Genomic DNA, 23,053 nt, shown 5'->3' with positions numbered 1-23,053 from the left:
CATCTCCAAATCATTCTGCATTGAGCTCGTCAAGTCCTCAGAGTGTCTTGTATGCACACTTCAGAGGCTAACAACATTATGGTGAGTAACTCTCCTCCTGACTCCCCAAATTCTGTCAACCAGCTACAAGGCACAAGTCAGGAGTAAGATGGAATACTCTCTACTTCCCTAGAGGAGTGCAGTGCCAACAAAACGGAGGAAACTTGACACCATCCAGAACAAAGCAATATCAATATTGTGGCATTACATCCACAAGCATTCACTCCCTCTACCACTGAGGCTCAGTACACACTGCTACTACTATTGACTCAATGTTCAGCAGAAATTCATCTTTAGACACCACTTTCCAAACCCATGGCCACTTCAAGAAGAAAAATGGCAACTGATATGTGGGAGTACCACCAGCTGATTAAAGTTCCCCTCAAAGCCACTCATCTTCCTGACTTGGAAATATATTGCCATTCTTTCACTGCCACTGGGTCAAAATACAGGAATTCCTTCCCTCAAGATATTGTGGGTCAACTTGCAGCATGTGGACTGCAGCAGTTCACAATCACCTTTTCAAGAGCAACTAGGGATGGACAATAAGTGCTGGCCAGCCAGCGACACCCATGCCCTACAAGTGAATAGTAAAAAAAACACTTCATGCTTTTATACTCCAAGGAGTATAGGCCCAACTTATTCAACTTCTCCCCATTAGACACTTCCTCCATATCCAGTGTTGGCTTAGTGCACCTCTTCTAGACTGCTCCTTCCAATCCAATATCTTTCCTTAGATATCAGGCTCAAAAACCATACAGTGTTACAGCTGAGGTATGACTAGCACCTCGTATAGTTTTAGAAAATCCTCCCTTCCATTCCCTTTGAAATAAAGGCCAACATTCCATGTGCCATCCCTATTACCCAATGAACTAGGAAGTTAGCTTTGTGATTCATGGACAAACTCTCCCAAATCCCTTCATTCTGTAGCCTACGCCATTAAATTTCAAGTTACAATATACAGTATGTGGGAGTATGCAGTTGCTGAATTTTATTGCAAAACAGCTACACATCAAAAACTCAGATGGTATCAGCCAGAGTGTGTTAACATGAATGCTTTGTTGACATGCACTTGTTACTTGCAATAAACACCATGACAGTTAACATCAAATAAGGCAAACAGCTTCTGACACTTCTCAATGGCGTGACTCTAAATAAAGCAACATTGTACCAGAGCACACTATTACTGTTCTATTGACACCAGAGGCTGGTTAGCTCTGTGCACGAGACAGCTGGTTTGCAATTTAGGGTGACACCAACAGCGGAAGGTCAATTCCCGCATTGTCGGAGGTTGTCACACCTTCATGACTTTGCCTCTCGTCCGTCACCAGAGGCATGATGACCTGCACAATAAACTCACCACCAGTCATCTCTTTAACAGAACCACCCTCTGGGAGCATAGGGACCACTTTTTTTTTTAAAAGATTAAACACTTCCACAAGTCATGGCTGATAGAATCTTTTATTTCATACATGCAATCGAATTGCTCTCTCATAAGCACGATTGAAGATTTAAAATACATTGTGCCAAAGCAATGGTATTCAAAAAGTACACAATTCAAAATAATGTTTTTCCACGGAGTATTCATAGAGTTCTGATTTATTGAGGCTAAATTTAGTAACACGATTCTCAGGCATAACTGGTAATGAAATGGCTAACAAAACTTTTTTTCCTCAAACACCCGAGTATTATTCATTACTTATTTTCTGATTTGCAAACTATATAAATAATTTCCATAAATTCTAAAAAAGGTATAAAATTTTTATTCAAAGCATATTGGGATTGGTGGCCATCTTCCAGAAAGGGTGTTACAACCACAAACCACAGCTGGTATGCAAACATAGCCCTTTACAGGAGTGTTATCAAACAAATTTTGAAATGGAGGCGTGCAAGGAGATTTTCAATCTGATGGCCAAAAACGAGATTAAAGAGGTAATCCATGGAACATTACAAAAGGAGGAGAGGAAGATGAGATGGGGAAGTTTAATGTTATGGCAACTGGGGTTATGACTGCCCATGGTGGTGTAATTAAAAATCAAGGATATGCAAGAGACCACGATTGGAAGAACAGAGATATTTCAATGGGTTGTAGCAGATTAAAGGCAGGAAAGGGTGATGCCATGCAACAATTTGAAAAACAGGATGAGAACTTTGAAAAAAATCCAAATGGAGGTCAGCAAGCAGGGTGATGTGTGAATGGGACTTAGTACATTAAAACACGTGCAGTGTTTTGGACGACCTCAAGGGTAGAGCGTAGAAAACAGAATAGCTAAGTTTTGAGGTAATGCAGATACAGTAGAACCTCGATTATCTGAGCAAGACGGGCAGGGAATATTTTGTTCGGATAATTGATCTGATCGTAAACAAGTTGTAATTTATGAGTGCCAGTTATCTAAACATTTCTCGGCTATCCGGCAATGCACACCTTAATGCCGTTTAACGGATAACCGGTCCAATCATTAACAAGTGGTAATTTGAGTAGTGGTTATCGGACATTTCTCAGTTATCCAACAATGCACGCCATTATGCCGTTTAATTGATATCTGAATACTAAGTGGCCTAACGCCATTTTTACAGGATCTTGAGATCTTTTTCAGATAATCCTAAAGTCGGATAATTGATGTTTGGATAATCGAGGTTGTATTGTGTACACCGAGACAGATAGTTTTGGTCAATGTTGCAAAGGTGGAAACAGATAATCTCTTTGATGGTCCCTGGAGTCACCAATAATTGAACTGCTAGCCAGCAGCCTTTGTGGTGTTCAGAAAAAGGAGTCTGGGGTGAACGGGCAGTGGGAGGCCTGAATGTCTAATGTTTCTGTCATGAGATCATTCAAGATTACAAAGAAATTCAAACCAGTCATGTCAAGTAGCCAATCTGTTTGAATTAAGAACGTAACTGAAAAGACAGGAGAATATTTAGCAGTAGGCAACTCTTGTTTGACAGTGCATATGAAGGATAACAATGCTCATATTATGTTTGCACATTGATAAAACCACAATGGAAAGTGGCTTGCTTTGAATTGAAAATCTCCAGTTGCCTGATAAACATCAGTTGGTTACCCAGAAATTGCAATATTTCAGAACAGTCAAGTAATTAAACCTGGTAGAAGTAGATGTGAGCTGCAAGGGTGAACATATTGGATTAAATCTTAAAAATAGGCTTTATTCTGCATGTGTGCTTAAGTATTGTGAAGTAATTGGAGCAAATACAATTGTACAAAGTCCTGCAAACCTCCCTCAGGAATGATATCATCACTGAACCCAAAGATTTTCAAAACACCTGAAAGCAAGAAAGAGCTGTATAAATAGTAGCAGCATATTACCTTTGGCCATGTATTCTGTAATGATGTATATCGGTTCTTCCTTTGTTACCACAGCATTAAGCCGTACCAGCTTATCATGCTGAAGAGACTTCATGAGGTTAGCTTCCATGAGGAAGGCATCCACAGACATGCTGCCCGGCTTCATCGTTTTCACAGCGACTTTGGTATGGTTGTTGTATGTAGCTGAAAAAGTTAAATATTTGTCCCATCAGCAAAGTCTGAATTTCAACTTTCAAAGAGAGCATCAGGATTACTTATTACATTTTCTTCACAGAAACAGTGCTCAACTGACTTCAAAGTTTATCTTAAATTCAGCAATTGCAGATTGCTAGTGTGCATCTTTGAGTCACAGGACATTTTCTTACTTCACTGGGTCTTTGCACTTAATAAACAAATACACTTCCTCCTAGCAAAGGTAACGACAGCTTTTCTTTGGCTTTTAAAAATAATTCTTGGCTATTTTCCAGAAGTTATTGGAGAACAGTCAAGTTACCATTAGTGCTGTTCTGCAGTTTCCCTGGAGGAAAACTCCAATCTTCCAGCTGACTTAGAATGCCTGATTCATATCTTTGCATGCACTTTTTTCCTCTTTGGAAATGTTGGAAAGATTTATTTTTAAAAATGCTCTGCCTGAAGACAGATCAACCATGGGTAGGGCAAGGAAGGAAGGTCTGGAATCTATCCCAGCTGGAACAGGGATCAAATCCAATCCTGTTAGCACCAAACTGATTGACACTGGTAGTCTAGGCAACTGAGACAACTGTCTCCCAACAGATCAAAGCTGCTGTGGCAACATACACATTCACACATGCTATGGATTAGAACTAAGAATAGTGATGATAGTATAGACCCCAGTTTCTTTCCATCACATGGCTGACCAGGAATGTGTCCCACTCTCACTATTGGTGTATCTTCATAGGATTAACAGGCTGGTCACCAGCGTGTTGAAATTGGACATGAACATTTCTTCCACAGGCAATAAATCCTAGACTAGGGCATAGGATCTTTCACTCAGAAGCAGTGACATTAGTCACTGAGCTTCAACACCTTCTCATTAATGATGAGTTGAGATAATAATTAACTATGAACATACTTTTCTTCCTGTATTCTTGAGTGACGTTGGCATCATTGGCAAGGTTGGCATTGTTGCACAACCCTACTTGCCCTCAAACTAAGTGGTTTGCCAAGTCATTTCAAAAGGGACTGTTAGGAGTCAACCATACTTCTGAGAGCCTTGCATTAGACCAGTTTAAAAAAAAACAGGAGATTGCTCTTTCTCAAAAGGGCATTAATAAATTAGATGCACTTTCCAACGATTGACATCTGTTATCCAGTTGCCATTAGACTAGCTTTTAATCCCAGATTTAATTGCACTTCAATTTGGTCATCTGTGATGGGAGTCAAAGTCAGGACTCCATTCAGCGGCAAAACATAAGATTCTTTTTCTACAAGCAGAGTTATTAATTCAAACAACAAACTTCACAGGGGGACAAAAGGATCAGTCTGGAATCAACCATTCTTCACTGCTCTCCAAAAGGCATTATGGTCATAATCAGCTTATACATTTTTAATAATTTTCATTTGTACTTCCTTTAGATTTAAGCAATGTCTTTCAAATATGTGGAAGACATTTTGGTATTTTCCACTCTTATTCAGGCAAATCTTTATCCTAAGAAGGGAATTAGTGCAAACAAAATAATGACACAGTATAGTCATCGCTTCTGTATTTAAGAAAAAAAGTTGCCCACAGATGCTGAAAAGCTAAAATAAAAATAGATAGAGTCAGAGTTGTACAGCATGGGAACAGACACTTCAGTCCAACTCATCAATTCCAACCAGATATCCTATATAAATCTAGTCCCATTTGCCAGCATTTGGTTCATATCCCTCTTAAACCCTTCCTATTCATAAACCCATCCAGATGCCTTTTAAAAATGTTAAAATTTTATCAGTTTCCACCACTTCCACTGGCAGCTCATTCCAAATGCATACCACCCTCTTCTTTAAAAAGCTGCCCCTTAGGCGCCTTTTAAATCTTTCCCCTCTCACCTTAAACCTATGCCCTCTAGCTTTTAAAACAAAAAAAGAACTGAAAGAACACCTTGATACAGTAACACTCTCCTCCAGCTTAACTCAAGAACAGTCTGAAATTTTGGAGAACTTCACCTCAATGATCTGCTTTGTATTCAGTCAAACAAAGTCTGATAGCAGCAGCGTTGGAAGCCATTTCCAAATAATGGATCACGTCTGTTGTTACATTAAAACCCTTGTTTACAATATAGTTACTGGCATCAGCAGAGGCTGATGATCTCTAGTCTGAGGCACAACCATAAACTCTGAAAAATCAAAGTTGACATTCATTCCAAGAGTGTCATTAAGTCTTTGAGAATAAAATCATAGAAAGCTTACAGCACATAAACTAGTCACTTTACATGCTGTATCTGTTAGCGATTTGAGAAGATTTGTAACTCAGGTTGATGGTAAGTAAGCTCGCTGAGCTTGAAGGATTGTTTTCAGACCTTTCATCGCCATGACTAGGTAATATCATCATCAGTGGGAGCCTCCAGTAAAGTGCTGGTGGTATGTTCCCACCTCCCTATTTGTAGGTCTTGGTTTCTTAAGGTGGATGATGTCATCTCCAGTTCTTTTTTCAAGGGAAGGTAGATAGGATCTCAATCGGTGTGTGTATTGATGGAGTTCTGGTTTGAATGCCATGCCTCTAAGAATTCACATGCATGTCTTTGTTTTACCTGTCCTCGGAGGTGTGTGTTGTTCCAGTCAAAGTGGTGTTCTCCTTTGTCTGTATATATACAGAAACTAGTGATTGTTCGCCGTGTCTTTTGGTGGCACGTTTCCTGCTAGTTTCTTCGATGTAGTGTTTTTTTAAAGAAAAAAAAACAGTTCTTGCATGGTATCTTTCAGACTGGAGGCCTGTAACCAGTGGAGTGTCACAAGAATCACTGCTGCATCCACCATTTTTCATCATTTATAAAAATGATTTGGATGTGAACACAGAGGTATAGTTAGTAAGCTTGCAGATGACACCAAAACTGGAGGTGGTGTATGGACAGTGAAGATTACCTCAGATTACAATGACATAGTGACCAGATGGGCCAATGGGCTGAGGAGTGGCAGATGGAGTTTAATTTAGATAAATGTGAGGTGCTGTAAAGCAAATCAGAGCAGGAATTATACACTTGATGGTAAGGTCCGAGGGAGTGTTGCTGAATAAAGAGACCTTGGAGTAAAGCATAGTTCTTTGAAAGTAGAGTTTCAGGTGAATAGAATAGTGAAGGTGGTGTTTGGTATGTTTGCCTTTATTGGTCAGAGCATCCAGTATAGGAGTTGAGAGATCATGTTGTGGTTGTACAGGACATTGATTAGGCCACTTTGGAATATTGCAAGCAATTCTAGTCTCCTTCCTATTGAAAGGATGTTGTGAAACTTGAAAGGGTTCAGAAAAGATTTACAAGGATGTTGCCACGACTGGAGGATTTGAGCTATAGGGAGAGGCTGAATAGGCTGGGGCAGTTTTCCCTGGAGCTTTGGAGGCTGAGGGGTGACCTTATAGAGGTTTATGAAATCATGGGGGGCTTGGATAGGATAAATAGACAAGGTCTTTTCCCTGGGGTGGGGGAGTCCAGAACTAGAGAGCAATAGGTTTAGGGTGAGGGGGGAAGATACTAAAGAGACCCAATGGACAACTTTTCACGCAGAGGATGAGGAGTGTGTGGAATGGGCTGCCAGAGGAAGTGGTGGAGGCTGATATAATTGCAACATTTAAAAAGGCATCTGGATGGGCATATGAATAGGAAGGGTTTAAGAGGGATATGGACCAAGTACTGGTAAATGTGACTCGATTACGTTAGGATATCTGGTCAGCATGGACGAGTTGGACCGAAGGGTCTGTTTCTGTGCCGTACAACTCTGACTCCTGATTCAAAAAGGGAAAGTACATTTCTGCCGTACGCTATCCCAAGCGGAGTCAACTTGGACAATACCAGAGACTTAATGCCTCACTTGGTGGGGGTGTCTTCTGTGTCTCCCATGCAGTATTATTAATACACAGGGGAACATGGTGGTTTCATGATAAATGTTACTGAGCTTGTAGTCGGGAGGTCCAAATAATGTCTGGCAACTTGGGGTCCAGTCCCAACATGGCAATTAATGGCCTTTGAAGTGAATTAACTGTCAAAAAAATTGGAATTTAAAAGCTCTCAGAAAGAGTGACCATGAAATTACTCACCGATTGTTAAAATTCATCCGGTACAAAAGGCATCCAGGGGAGTAAGTCTGCATCCATACCTAGTGAAACTTACACATGATCTAGATTCTCAATAACATGGCTAACCCTTGACTGTCCTCTGAAATGGCCAAGTGGTCATCTCAGTTAAAAGGTAATTGGGGTTGGCCAACTAATGTTGGCCTTGCAAGTGATATTCTAAAAGAACTCAAAAGGGATGGTCAATATTTCAGAGGTAGAAAGAAGGTAGAAATCTGGGTCCACTACTTTTCATCATTTATATGAATGTTTTGGATGGGAACATCGGAGGTATAGTTAGTAAGTTTGCAGATGACACCAAAACTGGAGGTGTAGTGGACAGCAAAGAACGTTATCTCAGATTACAACAGGATCTTGATCAGATGGGCCAATGAGCGGAGAGGTAGGAAGCAGGAGGCTAGAAGAACATAGTAAGCCAGGCAGCATCAGCAACTGGAGAAGTCTATGTTCGAGTGTAACCCTTCTTCAGGACTGTGGGTGGGTGTAAGTGGAACTGCAGATTAAGTGGGGCGGGGCAGAAAAAGAGTGGTGAGGTGTGGACAGGTGATCACAGGTAGAGGGTATGATCTGGTTAGTCGATGGGAAGAATGACTCCGGTTGGTAACTGGAAGGGACGGGATGGGTCAGAGGAATGGGAGGGAGGGGCTGGGAAATTGGAGAACTCAAATGTTGAGTCCTCCGGGCTGAAGGCTGCCCAGGCGCAAGATATGGGGTCGTTCCTTCAATCTGCAGTCTGATTCACTGTGGCAATAGAGGAGGCCGGGGACGGTCATGTCGGAAAAGGGAGTCAGAGGGGGAATTAAAATGGGCAGTGACTGGGGAGGTCAGGCTGACTCCTGTAGGTCCGGCTGAGATGCTCAGCAAAACATGCCAAGTTTGATTTTACTGGATGTAGAGAGGACCACATAGGGAGCACCCAGATACAGTAAACTAGGTTGGAGGAGAGGCAGGTGAACTTCTGTCTCATCTAGGAGGATTGTTTGGGGGCCTGGATGGAGGTGGGGGTGGGGTAGTGTACTGGCAGGTTTTGCATCTTTTACAGTTGCAGGGGAAGGTATCGGGGATTCATATTAGATTACTTACAATGTGGAAACAGGCCCTTCGGCCCAACAAGTCCACACCGACTCTCTGAACAGCAACCCACCCAGACCCATTCCCCCACATTTACCCCTTCACCTAACACTACGGGCAATTTAGCACGGCCAATTCACCTAACCTGCACATCTTTGGACTATGGGAGGACACCCACGCAGACAGGGAGAATGTGCAAACTCCACACAGATAGTTGCCTGAAGCAGGAATTGAACCCGGGTCTCTGGCACTGTGAGGCAGCAGTGCTATCCACTGCCACCCTTCAGTGGGGAGAGAGTGCCACAAACCAAGGACTGGTAAAGGGACCAGTCCTTGCAGAAGGCAGAGAGAGTGGGGAGGGAAAGGTGTTCTTGATGGTGAGGTCGAATTGGAGTGGGCAGAAGTGCTTAAGGATGATACGTCGGATGTGGAGACTGTTGGGGTGGTAGGTGAGGACGAGGGGTCTCTGACTTTATTCTGTTAATGTGTAGGGGTGTGGGGGGGCTTAGAACAGCAGAATGGGGAGTGGAGGTGGTCTATCTGGATGACAGAGGGTCAGGGAAGCACATTCAAAATAGGTGGACACCTACTTCTTTTGTAAAAACATTCTCTTGCAGGATGTGGATGTTGCTAGGAGAAACCTAGTGCCTGTTTTTGAGTTGTAGTTGAGAAGGTGATATTGAGCAGTCTTAACTGTAGTCCACATGCTGTAGGCAGAGAAATGGGATAGTAACTGATGGAATTGGATCGGTCCTGATTTGTGTACAGGACATACTTGAACAATTTTCCACATGGTCAGGTAGATGCCATTTTTGTAATGGTACTGGAACAGCTTGGCAAAGGATGCAACAGGTTCTGAAGCACAAGTCTTCAGTACTATTGCTGGAACGTTGACAAGGCCTCCCTCCTAGCCCGTCCACATCCTTCTGCAGCCTCCTCACCTCTTCAACACAACCTGCCCACTCCATCCATCTTTGTGCCATGTACAAACTTAGCCACAGTGCCCTCAAGTACCTTTGTCCAGATAGCTAACATATAATGCGAATATTTCTGGTCCCAATAAACTGAACTCCACCAGATGCCATCCTGAAAAAGACCCCTTTATCCCGACATTCTGCCTTCTGCTAGTCAGCCAATCCTTGTACCTTGTCCTCAACACCTACTTTATTTAGAAGTCTCGTGTACAAAGACCTTCTGGAAATCCAAATAGATATGTCCACTGGCTCTTCGATAACTTGCTTGTAACTCCCTCCAAGAATTCTAACAGATGTGTCAGGCATGACCTCCTCTTGAGGAAACCATGCTGACTCAGCCCTATTTTACCATGCACTTCCAAGTACTCAGCAATCTCATGCTTACTAATGGACTTGAAAATTTTACCAATGACCGAGGTCAGGCTAACCAGCCTATAATTTCACAGCTTCTGCCTCCCTCCCTTCTGAAAATTGGGTGTTCTATTCCTGTCCTCTGGAAAGATCACCACCGGTGCCTCCACAATCTACTTTGGCAACCTAGGGTGTAGTCCATCCAATCCAGGTGATTGGTTCCACATTCCAACATCTCAGCTTCTCCAGCACCTTTCCCTTAGTGATGACAACTACACTCACCCCCACTGCCTAGCTCTAAGTTCCAGTATGCTGCTGTCTTCAAACGTGAAAACTAATGCAAAGTAATCTAGCTTTGGTAGCTTTACCAGATTGACACCTCATTGTTAGGTATGCCTGGTGCTGCTCCACGGCAGTAATGTAATGACAAGAACTTGACAGTTCAGGTTCTTGAGCAATAGAAGCCACTGGTGTAATTCGAAGCCTGGAGCAGAACCACACATGACTACTCTTGAAATACTGAACATCAGGGAAATCCAACTCCAAATTTCAGATCTTGACTTTAATTCCAGGACAACCCACACTTCTATTCTCATTCCATTAAGTGGGTAGTGATTGACAGTGATTCAGCAAGTGCGCATTGTGTTTGTGGTGATCAAGCACTCGCGCTGTTGTAAAATGGCAACTGTCTTGTGCTTCAGCCTTTTACAAGCATCTCAGTCACTACAGGAACAATTGTGGTTGCCTTCAGCTGAGTTTTTTGCTTTGTACTTCCTTTAAATAGGAGTAAGTCAGAAGCTCAAAAATGTAAGATTATAGGTTTTACTTACCCAACCATACTTCACCAAATTGCCCAGCTCCAAGCTTTTTATCCAATTTGAGGGAATCTCTTGGAATTTCCCAGGCATCTTTTTCCCATGGTTTCTGAGGCTTTTCACTGATGCAAGGTTTTGTAAGTTTCTGACACAATCCATCCCCTTGCTCTGTTGAAATAATTTTAAAAATTAAGTGAATACATTTTAATAAGAGATTATGGTCATAAAACTTGAGCTAAGATAAGGGGCCATCCATGAAGAAAATGTCATCACCTCGGTCTTAAGATGGTTACAATTCTTTGAAACTGTGCTTGGTGAATGCAGAAGCTTGGGTTTTTTTTTTGAAAGCAGAAGTAGATATAGTGTCTTGACAAGCAAGGACCAAAAAGGTTATTGGTGTAGGTAGATTGATGTAGGTCAGCTGACCTTAAGCAGATTGAAGGGGTCAAGTGACCCCTGCTTGCAATTCATACGCCTGTGTAAATTTTATATTCACTCATGGGATGGGGGTGTCACTAGCTAGGCCAACATTTATTGCCGATTCCCAATTGCTGACAGGTCAGTTAAGAGTCAATCACGCTGCTGTGGATTGACTGTCACAGGTAGGACAAGTCAGGCAAGGAGAACAGAGTTCCTTCCCTAAAAAAAGGATTAGTGAACCAAATGGCTTTTTTTCTTTGAAACAATCAACAGTGGTTACATAGTCACCATTCCAGCTTTTTAAAAAGAAACTTCACGTTTCACCATCTGCCATGGTGGGAATTGAACCCACAACACCCCACTGTCAGCCTGAGGCTTTGGATTACTGAACATTATCAATATGTCACCACTTCCCTTCTAATAAGAAGGATCTAAATTTGGACAAGGACAGACCTGTATCTGCAGGTTTTATTTCTCTTGGGTGTTTACATTACCACACTGAAGTGTCTTTCACAGAGTCCATGCTTTTATACCAGGCAGCTTGATATAACATTATTTTCTTCTTTCATCAGAATATGGGTCACATGTTTACACAGATTTAATCTCCCACGAAATGATGATACTGATCTATTATGCTGCTTGTAAAGTGCCAGATTTTTATTATTGATGTAGCATTCTCTTAACATTAGTAACTAACAGATCTCCTGTATATCTTACAATAATGTTTCATAGGAATATGAACATGCCACTACATAATGCACAACACATTAATCTGCCAATACAATATGCCAGCTTTTCAGGCTACAAGGTAAGATATACTTTGGTCTTCATTCATGAAATGAATGCTCAGGTCAGCTATTGCAGGTCAGAACCATTCATTTTATACACAGATGGCAGATACTCTGGATCCATTGAGTGTGATGGAGAAATTTAGGCAGGTATTGACAACACCATTAGGTGCTAGTGGTCACCTGTATCAACTATGACCCCTCAGACATTTTAGTAGTGGCACAGTAATGGGTTTTCACAGGAGGAGATTACCCAAGACTAAACACCATATGCCTGTGTGGAATACATGATCCAAGCACAAAGAAACTGTAGGATCTAGAATTAGTTTGTTTACAGATTATTAGGAGCAGAACTAGTAATTCAGCTTACTCTGGAACTTAAAATGTAAAATACATTGTTCAGAAACAGAATTCTCAAAATGGGGGAAAAGCCTTATTCTATATTGTTAAAAACAGAAAACAATAGATCAGGCCCAGATCTTGCTCGGCTTTACCTTCAACTGGATTCCCATTTGTAGTTCATAAATCATGGAAATGCAGTCTAATCTGGCATTCCTCTATACACCATTTGGGCAGAAAAATTAAATCTTTGGCCAAACTCATTCCTGCCGACCCAAGAGTCAGCTTCCATGTTGTATATCTCTTTATTTGTTTAATTTGGGTCACATTTGCACTGAAGAGATGATCAGTAAAGGAATTTCAGATAAATAACTGGTACACAAGGACTCTGCAATACTTAGCCTTAGAGCGTAGAGGACTGTTTCACAAATGTGACAATACTCACTTTTATAATGGCTGACCAGGTTGTTTAAAGTGGTGAATGTTATCCGAGGTGAGATGTAAAAGCCACCATTGTCCAGAGTACGTATTTTGTAATGCTTCACAGTGTCACCCAACGAAGGGTCAAAATCTCGAACAGAGAGAGAATAGCTACCTAAAATTACAAACAAAGGAAGATTTCAAAACTACAAATGCATACTATTGTGACAATCATTTTTCTTAATTTTAACAGTTACTTCATCCAATGACATTTGAAAAACAGATGGATATTAACAGAGCTGGAGATTAACATATTCCCACGAGGTGTGTTTTCAACATGTAAAATAATGAGGGTGCCCAATCAATCATCTTCCTACCCACTCCTGAGCTCAACCATAATAGAGAGCGAGTGCTGAAAAGGTCAGTCCATCTTCTTCCTACCCACCTATAAATAAAGAATCAAGGATCATCGGAGTGCACTTTACCCTGATATTTCTCTGCTTATGCTATAAATAATAGTTGACGTGGACAGGCAGGCAGCCTTTTATTTTCAAAATATTTTTAAAAGTGGGGCAAACAGGAGGTACTGATTCAGAGCGTGCCCTACCCCAGACGGAAGTAATTCCTTCTTTCCTCCCTTTTGAGGTATTTAAAACCAACCCCTCCAAGGTGGCCAGTCTTACTAGATCTGGGATCGGTTGTTGTCCAGAGCTCTGACACTGCCAGGGCTTTTGGAGCTGTCAACCAAGTTTTCTGGTAACTCGAGAAGTTAGGACTTCCTGCCACTGAGGGGAAAGACCTCCCATGATCGAAACAGAAATGTAGAAAACAGAAGCAGGGTAAGGCCAATTGGCCCTTGGAGTCTATTCCACCTTTCAATATGATCATGGCTCATCATGCAGTTCCGTTTCTACTTTCTCCCCCATGCCCTTTGATCTCTTTAGCCCTAAGGACTATACCTCAGTCCTTTTTAAACACACTTAAATGTCTTGACCTCAACCCCATTCTGTGGAAGAGAATTCTACAGATCCACCATTCACTGGCTGAAAAGATTACCCCTCACCATTCCTAAATGGCCTACACTAAATGCTTAGATTGAGAACTCTGGCTCTGGACTCTCCAAGGGTAGGAAATATCCTTCCTGTGTTTACCCTGCGCAGTGCTGTTTGAATTTTTCAGGTTTACACAAGATCCCCCTCCTCACTTTTCTGAACACCACTGAATATAGTCCCAACAGATCCTGTCTCTTTTTATACATCAGTTCTGCCATCCTGGGAATCAGTGTGGTAAATCATTCATTGCACTTCTTCCAAAGCCAGAACATCCTTCTTCAGATATGGTGGTCCAAACTTCACACAATACTCCTGGTATTATCCACTAATTTAGCTCACCCACAGCACATTATGGTTATTAGACAGCCTTGTTTAGAGTGTCAGTCAACTTTCTGTCTGGGGGGATAGAATAACCTGCACCCCACAATCTTCCCTCCGTAATTCCTCAATATATTTCTGTTCTGAGAGCATATGCATACCAGATCAAGGACAGAGACAGAATAGATAGTGCATACTGATGAAATGTTTTGCATCAACATCTTACATTCAAAGTTTTAGAATTAGAATTCCTACAGTGTAGTTACAGGCCCTTCAGCCCAACAAGTCCACACTGACCTTCTGAAGAGTAACCCACCCTGACCCATTCCCCTACCCTATATTTACCCCTGACTAATGCACTTAGCCTACACATCCCTGAACACTATGGGCAACTTAGCATGGACAATTCATCTGACCTGAACATCTTTGGATTGTGGGATGAAACCAGAGCACCAGGGTAAACCTGGGTCATGGGATGAAACCAAGGAGAACGTGCAAACTCCACACAGTGACCAGAGGCTGGAATCAAACCCGGGACCCTGGCGCTGAGAGGCAGCAGTGCTAACCACTGAACCACGGTACTGCCCGATTTCTTGTATAGCAAAAGAAAATTAGGAATAAGATTTCTTCTAACCAGGACGTAACAAAAATTATACAGTACATTAACATAGTAAAGTTCCCCTAGTAGGTTGTTATTCTAAACCACACTTCAAAATTCTCACCTTTGGTTGTTTCACTGTCTCGTATCATAAACGAGCCAACTTTATTTCCGGATGCCAAAAGCTGTCTCTCTGCATCCTTTCTACTGACACCTTTGAAGAACCATCTTTGAAGAATACACAGCATTGAGTTAGTAAAGAAAACAAAATCTTTGATTATTATTTCACTTTCTTGAACTTCTCAGTATATCAGAGTACTTAAAATGTAATTAATTGAATAGTAATATCCGCAATCAAATTAATCAACTTCTTGGTATCAAAACAAGGAAAGTGTTTTGATATTCAGTTGAACTGATAGATGAAGCCTTCATTCAAAATCTCATCTGAATGGTGGTACTCCTTATACAGAAGGTAATCAGTGCTAATCTGAAGTGTGCCAGTCTTGGAGTGGACTTCTGACTTACAGGCAAGTGCACTCATTTGGTCTGAAATCTGTTGTTTCATTGTGCTAGAGTCACAAGGATTCTTCAGTAAAAGGTCACATTTAAAATCTTCAAATAGCAATGTTGGCTTTGTGTAAAATCATTTTGTAAAAAGGGCAGTATTTTTATTAAAAAATGGGCATAGGCAGCATTGATGAAAGGTCTATTCAGTACTGTTAACAGTTCCATTGTGAACACAGAGTCAGAGTGGTACCGCACAGAAACGGACCCTTCCATCCAACTCATCCGTGCCAACCAGATATCCCAACTTAAAATCTAGTCCCACTTGCCAGCACCAGAATCATCCCCCTCCACACTCTTCCGATTCATACACCCATTGAGATGCCTTTCAAATATTGCAATTGTGGGATATCTGGTTCCACCACTTCCCCAGGCACCTCCTCCCATACACGTACCACCCTCTGCGTGAAAAAGTTGCCCCTTAAGTCTCTTTTACAGCTTTCCCCTCTTACCTTAAACCTATGCCCTCTAGTTCTGGACTCCCCCCACCCCAGGGAAGACTTTGTCCATTTACCCTATCCATTCCCCTCTTGATGTTTATAAACATGTATAAGGTCACCTCTCAGCCTCTGGCGCTCCAGGGAAAATAGCCCCAGCCAATTCAACCTCTCCCTAAAAGCTCATATCCTCCAACCCTGGCAACATCCTTGTAAATATTTTCTGAACCCTTTCAAGTTTCACAACATCCTTTCAATAGGAAGGAGACTAGAATTGCATGTAATATTCCAAAAGTGGCCTAACCAATGTCCTGTACAGCTGCAACATTACTTCCCAACTCCTGTACTAAATACTCCAACCAATAAAGGAAAGCATACCAAACGCCTTCTTCACTATCCTATCTAACTGTGACTCTACTTTGAAGGAGTATGAACCTGCACTCCAAGGTCTCTTTGTTCAGCAACACTCCCTAGGACCTTACCATTAAGTGTATAAGTCCTGCTAAGATTTGCTTTCCCAAAAAGCATCACCTCGCATTTATTTGAATTAAACTCCAACTGCCACTTCAGCCCATTGGCCCATCTGGTCCAGATTCCATTGTAATCTGGGAGGTAGTTTTCTTCACTGTTCACTACACATCCAATTTTGGTGTCATCTGCAAACTTATTAACTGTATCTCTCATACTCACATCCAAATCATTTATATAAAATGTTGAAAAGTAGTGGACCCAGCACTGATCGTTGTGGCACTCCACTGGTCACAGGCCTCTAGTCTGAAAAACAACCCTCCACCACCACGAGGGTGGTCTTCTATCTTTAAGCCAGTTCTGTATCCAAAATGGCTAGTTGTTCCTGTATTTCACGAGATCTAACCTTGCTAACCAGTGTTCCATGGAGAACCCAGAGGACCACATCCACTGCTCTGGCCTCACCAGCCTCTCTGTTACTACTTCAAAAAAACCTCAATCAAGTTTCGGGGACATGATTTCCCATGCAGAACATAATGCTAACTATCCCTAATCAGTCCCCCCCATTTTCAAATACATGTATATCCTGTCCCTCAGGATTCCTTCCAACAGCATGCTCACCACCGACGGGAGGCTCACCAGTCTATTGTCCCCTGGCATGTCCTTACCACCTTTCTTAAACAGTGGCACCATGTTGGCCAACCTCCAATCTTCTGGCACCTCACCTCTAACTATCGATGATACAAATATCTCATCAAGGGGCCCCAGTAATCACTTCCCTAGCTTCCCAGAGTACAACTGATCAGATGCTGGGGATTTATCCACTCTAATGCATTTCAAGACATCCAGCACTACCTCCTCTGTAATATGGACATTTTTCAATATGTCACCATCTATTTCCCTGCACTCTAGATCTTTTATGCCCTTCTCCACAGTAAACACTGATGCAAAATACTCATTTAGTATCTCCCCAATCTCCTGCAGCTCCACACAAAGGCCGCCTTGCTGATCTTTGAGTGGCCCTGTTCTCTCCCTCATTACCTTTTTGTCCTTAACGTATTTGTAAAAACCTTTGGATTTTCCTTAATTCTATTTGTCAAAGCTATCCCATGACCCCTTTTTGCCCTCTTGATTTCCCTCTTAATTATACTCCTACTGCCTTTATACTTTAAGGATTCACTCGATCTATCCTGTATATACAGGACATATGCTTTTTCTTAACCAAACCCTCAATTTCTTTAGTCATCCAGCATTCCCCACCAGGCCTTTCCTTTCACCGTAACAGGAATATACTGTCCCTGGACTCCCGTTATCTCATTTCTGAAGGCTTCCCATTTTCCAGCCGTCCCTTTACTTGCAAACATCTGTCCCCATTCAGCTTTTGAAAGTTCTTGCCTAATACTATCAAAATTAGCTTCCTCCAATTTAGAACTTCAGCTCTTTAGATCCTGTCTATCCTTCATCACTATTTTAAAACTAATAGAATTATGGTCACTGGCCCCAAAGTGCTCACCCACTGATCCTGGTCACCTGCCTTGCCTTATTTCCCAAGAGTAGGCCAAGTTTTGCACCTTCTCTAGTAGGTACATCCACATACTGAATCAGAAAACTTCCCTGTACACACTTAACTTCCTCTTGATCTGAACCCGTAACACTATGGCAGTCCCAGTCTACGTTTGGAAAGTTAAAATCCCCCTATTACTCTTACCGATAACTGAAATAATCTTACAAATTTCTTTCTCAATTTCCCTGACTATTGGGCGGGGGGGGTGTGTCTATCATACAATCCCAATAAGGTGATCATCCCTTTTTTATTTCTCATATCCACCCAAATAACTTCCCTGGATGTATTTCCAGGAATATCCTCCCTAAGTACAGCTCTAATGTTATTCCTTATCAAAAAGGCCACTCTCCCTCCTCCTCTTTTGCCTCCTTTTCGGTCCTTCCTGAAGCATTTGTATCCTGGAACATTAAGCTACCTGTCCTATCCATCCTTGAGCCATGTTTCTGTAAGTGCTATGATATCCCAGTCCTATGTTCCCAACCAAGTCTTGAATTCATCTGCCTTCCCTGTTAGGCCTCTTGCATTGAAATAAATGCAGTTTAATTTATCAGTTTTACCTTGCTCGCTGCTTTGTCCCTGTGTGCCCTGACTCACTTCTTTTCTCAACTGTAGCTGTCTCAGATTGATCTCTTTCCTCACTATCTCCCTGGGGTCACCCCAACCATACCACACACTTTGTTTAAATCCTCCTGAACAGCTCTAGCAAATCTCCCTGTCAGTATATTAGTCCTCTTCCAATTCAGGTGCAAATCCATTCTTCTTGTACAGGTCACTTCTACCCCAGAAGAGATTCCAATGATACAAAAATGTGAATCCTGCTCCCATACGCCAGCTCCTCAGTTATGTACAATGCCACTATTCCCTACCTACGCATCATACATGAACTCCAGGTGATATTGATGAAACACATACAATCAAATGTGTTTCGCCCTTTCAAACCTAAAACACCATTTGTGAAATAGAAGAAAAAGGGTCAACAGAGAGCCCTTAAAAACTATTTATATTTACATTTGGCTGCAAATGTGAACATTCTACAGATACTCACTCCTCCATTTCCAATGAGTTATCTTTGGCAAAATAGTTACTGGGTATATAACCTTCTTGATTAGTTGTCAAAGATCTTCCCTGCCACCATTCGCCTTGCCTGAAACATTAAAAAAAATTCCATTACCTTTGCTTGATGCAACTGCAGAGAGAGAGAGATTTATAGACAACGTACAAGAATGGCAAAAATTACATAAAACGATTGATGTAGTATTCACATTGTATCCCAAATGGCTAAAATTTGTTATCATATCTCTCAACATCAAGTCTGCGAGGATAGCTGCACCATTGATCAATGTCAAATATGTTCTTGAACTAAAGAGACAAATTCTGTAATTTTGGATGGACACCACATCAAATTGTCCTTTACTTTTGTATATTTAAACATTCAAAGATTAGTTGAAATGTCTGGTTCTCCAAATTCCATTTTAATATATTAACTATTTTATTAAGTTCATGGAGCGTTATACTGTAGTATCTGTTACTTAGATTGTTACTGTAATTGCTCACAGCCTCCTTCCCATATGCTCAATGTTGTTAAAATATAACAGTGAACTCCTACTTACTCTGAGAGCACCTTCACTTTTTCTCCCTTCTTAAAACTCAAGTCTCCTTCATGTATGCCTTCATAATCATATAGTGCAACCACCACCAGGTCGTCACTTCCTGTGATAGAACAGTTCAATTAATTGGAACTCTCTTACAGATGAGATCAAGTTTCACATTATCCAATACTAGTCTCCTTTTCTTGTGGCAGTGAGAGAGACTCTGAAATTATGGGGATCCTTCTCTTCTGGCATATGGAATCACAACGTCATCAATATTCTTTCAAATGGCAGGATGGACTAGGTGTGTGGATGGGATGGGTTTCTGGTACTTGCAAGGTTAAGAAATCCACTGTCATAAAAGGATTATGAAGGCTATTCAAAGACAAAAACAAGATTCCAGATGAATCAAATTCCACCTCAAATTCGGATAGCCCACTTCACAAGCACAGAAGCTTGAAGTGGTAAATGAAGTTTGTTCCTCAAGGAGATTTAAGTTTGCTCCAGCCTCCAGTTCACTGATTTTTAATTTTTTTCAGACCCACAGTCAACATGATATTTAGTAATCTTCCAAAAGGAATGCAATAAAACATGGACTAATCATTGAGACTTTAAATACTGCCTAGCACACAACTAGAGAACAGCTCAGAGGCCATGCAACAAACTTGTATTTCCCTCCCACAAAATGAGGGATGTAGGAGTGAAGCAGGGAAGGGCATTTTAAAACTGCAGATTTTAAAAAAATTCAATTTCAGGTCAACTTCTAGAACAAGATCTCAAAATAACTTTTGCCACCTTGAACATTTCAATCTTGAAACACATTCAGAAAATAATTTAAAAATACTTCATTTCATGATACTCTCTAATAATATTACATTCCAGGCACTAACAAAAAAACTTGCCACAAAAAAAAAGCGGCTGAGTTTATTATGAATGCCACTACCCAGCCTGCATAAAACAAGCATGTGCAGTCTGTCATGATGCAATGTCACAGAAATAAAGGAAGGAAATGGCACTATTAGAAGCGTGAATAATCGCGGTGGGAATCAGAGGCAGGATCAGCTTGTGAGGCAGTGGCAGTTTCTGAGGGCTGCACACTTACAGCCTTCTTGGTCTCCAGTCTCCACCATGCCTGCTTGACCCCTTAGCAGTGGCACATACAAGGACAATATCCTTGCAAGTCTTTAGTGCATGTGCCAATGCTTCCCACGGCCTGTTCCACCATGGCCAGGGGATGTCATTGGTATATCTGCACATGGCAAAGGCCATATTGCATTCAGTATAATCCCTCTGGCTAATAAAAAGCATGCGCTGCAGACTACAAGTATCAAATGAGCCTTTTAATCATTAAAATACTGTTCTTGCCAGTTCAGTGTTAACCTATTGTCAACAATGTATTTCCCGTATTGGTACATTTTTGAACAGAACAGGTCAAATACGAACACTAAAGGATCTGACATGGTGAACACTTGGTGCACTATTCCATTATTGAAAATTAAAAGCTTCCAGTAACAAAGTAAAACATCAATAGCTGAATCATATATTTCACAGATAGGAGCACAAAATTAGGTTTTCATACGTACCTCCCGAAGAAAACTGTGCAGATGGGAAGCTATTTGTGTTCTAAATAAAAAAGGATCAATATATGAATGTTCTAATGAGCATATGCATAGATAAAATTAATATTCAAGGAAATACTTATCTTAAATTGTGGATGATTATAATTAAAGTAAAAGAATATACATCTTCAGCTTGTGGTCTTTTACTGGAGTCAGACTTTTTTGCTTTTTAATCTCCGAAATAAATCCAAAGTAAAAGTCGAACCTCAAGGCTGATAATCTCCAGATTACTCCCAAAATCATGCAATAACTGGCAAAGACCTAAATCAGCTCAAGACAGTGAATACATAACTTAAAGAGCGATGTGGTAAGGAGGGGTTTGAGTTCATGGAACACTGGTACTGTTCTGTGCCAGTGAAAAGCTCAACTGTTGGAATACTTAGACAGGGCTGGAATTAAAATACCAATAAAAAGTGAATAGAATTGTAAAAATAACTGAAAACTAGTAAAGTGGGAGGCAGGAGAAGGATCCATACATAGGTAATAAAACAAAAAGTAAAAGATCAGGGTCCAAACAGAGGTACAAATAATGAATCAAGGGAGCATTAAGGAGCTAAATGACAAAATAAAGCAGATTAATGAAAAATAAGAATATGATGGTTAAATTCAGTCATACGTGCTTTTAGCTCACACCCTCTCTCAGGGTATCTTAACTCCCCCATGAACAAAAAGCAAGGTCCAAGAAACACCAGGATTGACAAGGCCAGTATTGAGAGTGTTTGTTTCATCTCACTAGGGAATCTGGAACCAGGGGACACAAGGGACATCTCATTTAAATGGAGACACAGTGGTTTCATTTGCTTGACAGGTTGTGACTCTTTGATATTCCCATCCTCAATTAAGCCTTAGAGATTAAATCTTGAATATATACACTCAAGGTGGACCAGCCTAGTCAATCAAAACCTGTCAAGAGTTATGGGACCCCAAGCAGGCAAGTTGGAGTTAAGGCCACAATGAGATCAGCCATGTCCTTAATTTAATGACTTACTCCTACCTCACTTTGAGTACTAAGAACCAATTAGGACATCATACTGTAGGAAAGATACAATGGCCTTGGAGGAAGTACACATAGGTTTACAAGAATGATAGTGTAACCCTTGAAGTCAGGTATGAGAGAAGATTAAATTAGGCCTGTTTTCTCAAGAATTTAGAATATTAAAGGAATGAGCTGATTGAAGTTATGATGTTAACAGGAAAAGACAGGATAGATAAAAATAAACTACTCCCACTTGGAGATTCTAGAATTGGGGACTTACTCTAAAAACGAAGGCCAGACTATTCAGGAGAGATGTCAGGAAACACTTACACAGGGTGAGGGGGAGATTTGGACTGCTGTTCTACAAATGGCAATTGATGCTAGATCAGTTGGTAGTTTTAAATCGGAGATATATCTTTGTTTAACAAAAAAAACTAAAGAGATACAGACCAAACACAAATGGAACTAGCCCACAGAGCAGCCATGATCTCATTAAGGTGATGAGTAGGCTCAAAGGACTGAATGGCCTACTTCTTTTCCTATTTCTTACATTATTATGCCTTTGTAGGAGGCAGCTGCTTCAGATAAGTGCTCCAGGAAATGAGTTGGGAGCTGCAGAACTGTGGTGCTGGCAGGAGAGAGATATCAGGACTGTCGAGTTCTGGGAGTCAGGGATTTCACACCAGGGAGCAGCAGTAATTATGGGGAATACTTTTTCTTATTGTAATACTTTAGGGTTGGTCCGAAGGTAACCAACGTCAACACTATCTGTCTCCAGGCAAACAGAGGGAACAGGAGTGCTTAAACTTTATTGCTATTATCTGGGGATGAGAGGTTACAGAATGACCTATGTAGTGTTTTTCAGGCAATCTAATATTCTTTAAATTGCCTGAACAGTCATGTAAAAAGCATTAGCAACAGCAAAAACAAAAAATACACTGAAGAAATGGTTAATTGCAGACAGGAAGGGATATCCAATTAAATACTGTAAATTCTGGAACATTAGGGAACCGCGACATGCAGGTTGGGGGGGGGGGGGGGGGG

At 41.2% G+C, this 23,053-nt stretch overlaps 1 protein-coding gene across 4 annotated transcripts in view; it reads right to left on the bottom strand.

Moving 5' to 3' along the window:
* Nucleotides 1-23,053, bottom strand: part of LOC122560162 (tyrosine-protein kinase HCK-like) — a 92,945-nt gene that overhangs the window by 36,776 nt on the left and 33,116 nt on the right. For all 4 annotated transcript variants that reach the window (XM_043710496.1, XM_043710498.1, XM_043710499.1 and 1 more), the window contains 7 exons: nt 20,998-21,037; nt 19,436-19,535; nt 18,871-18,969; nt 14,917-15,020; nt 12,850-12,999; nt 10,873-11,025; nt 3,365-3,547 (listed from right to left, as the gene is read on the bottom strand). In XM_043710496.1, coding sequence (XP_043566431.1) covers nt 3,365-3,547; nt 10,873-11,025; nt 12,850-12,999; nt 14,917-15,020; nt 18,871-18,969; nt 19,436-19,535; nt 20,998-21,037 — 829 coding nt within the window. The remainder of the gene's footprint in view (nt 1-3,364; nt 3,548-10,872; nt 11,026-12,849; nt 13,000-14,916; nt 15,021-18,870; nt 18,970-19,435; nt 19,536-20,997; nt 21,038-23,053) is intronic.

This window comes from Chiloscyllium plagiosum, chromosome 20 (genome assembly GCF_004010195.1).
Source record: "Chiloscyllium plagiosum isolate BGI_BamShark_2017 chromosome 20, ASM401019v2, whole genome shotgun sequence".
Classification (NCBI taxonomy): domain Eukaryota; kingdom Metazoa; phylum Chordata; class Chondrichthyes; order Orectolobiformes; family Hemiscylliidae; genus Chiloscyllium; species Chiloscyllium plagiosum.
Note: the sequence above shows the minus strand (reverse complement) of the source record. Positions and strands in the feature narration are given on the sequence as shown.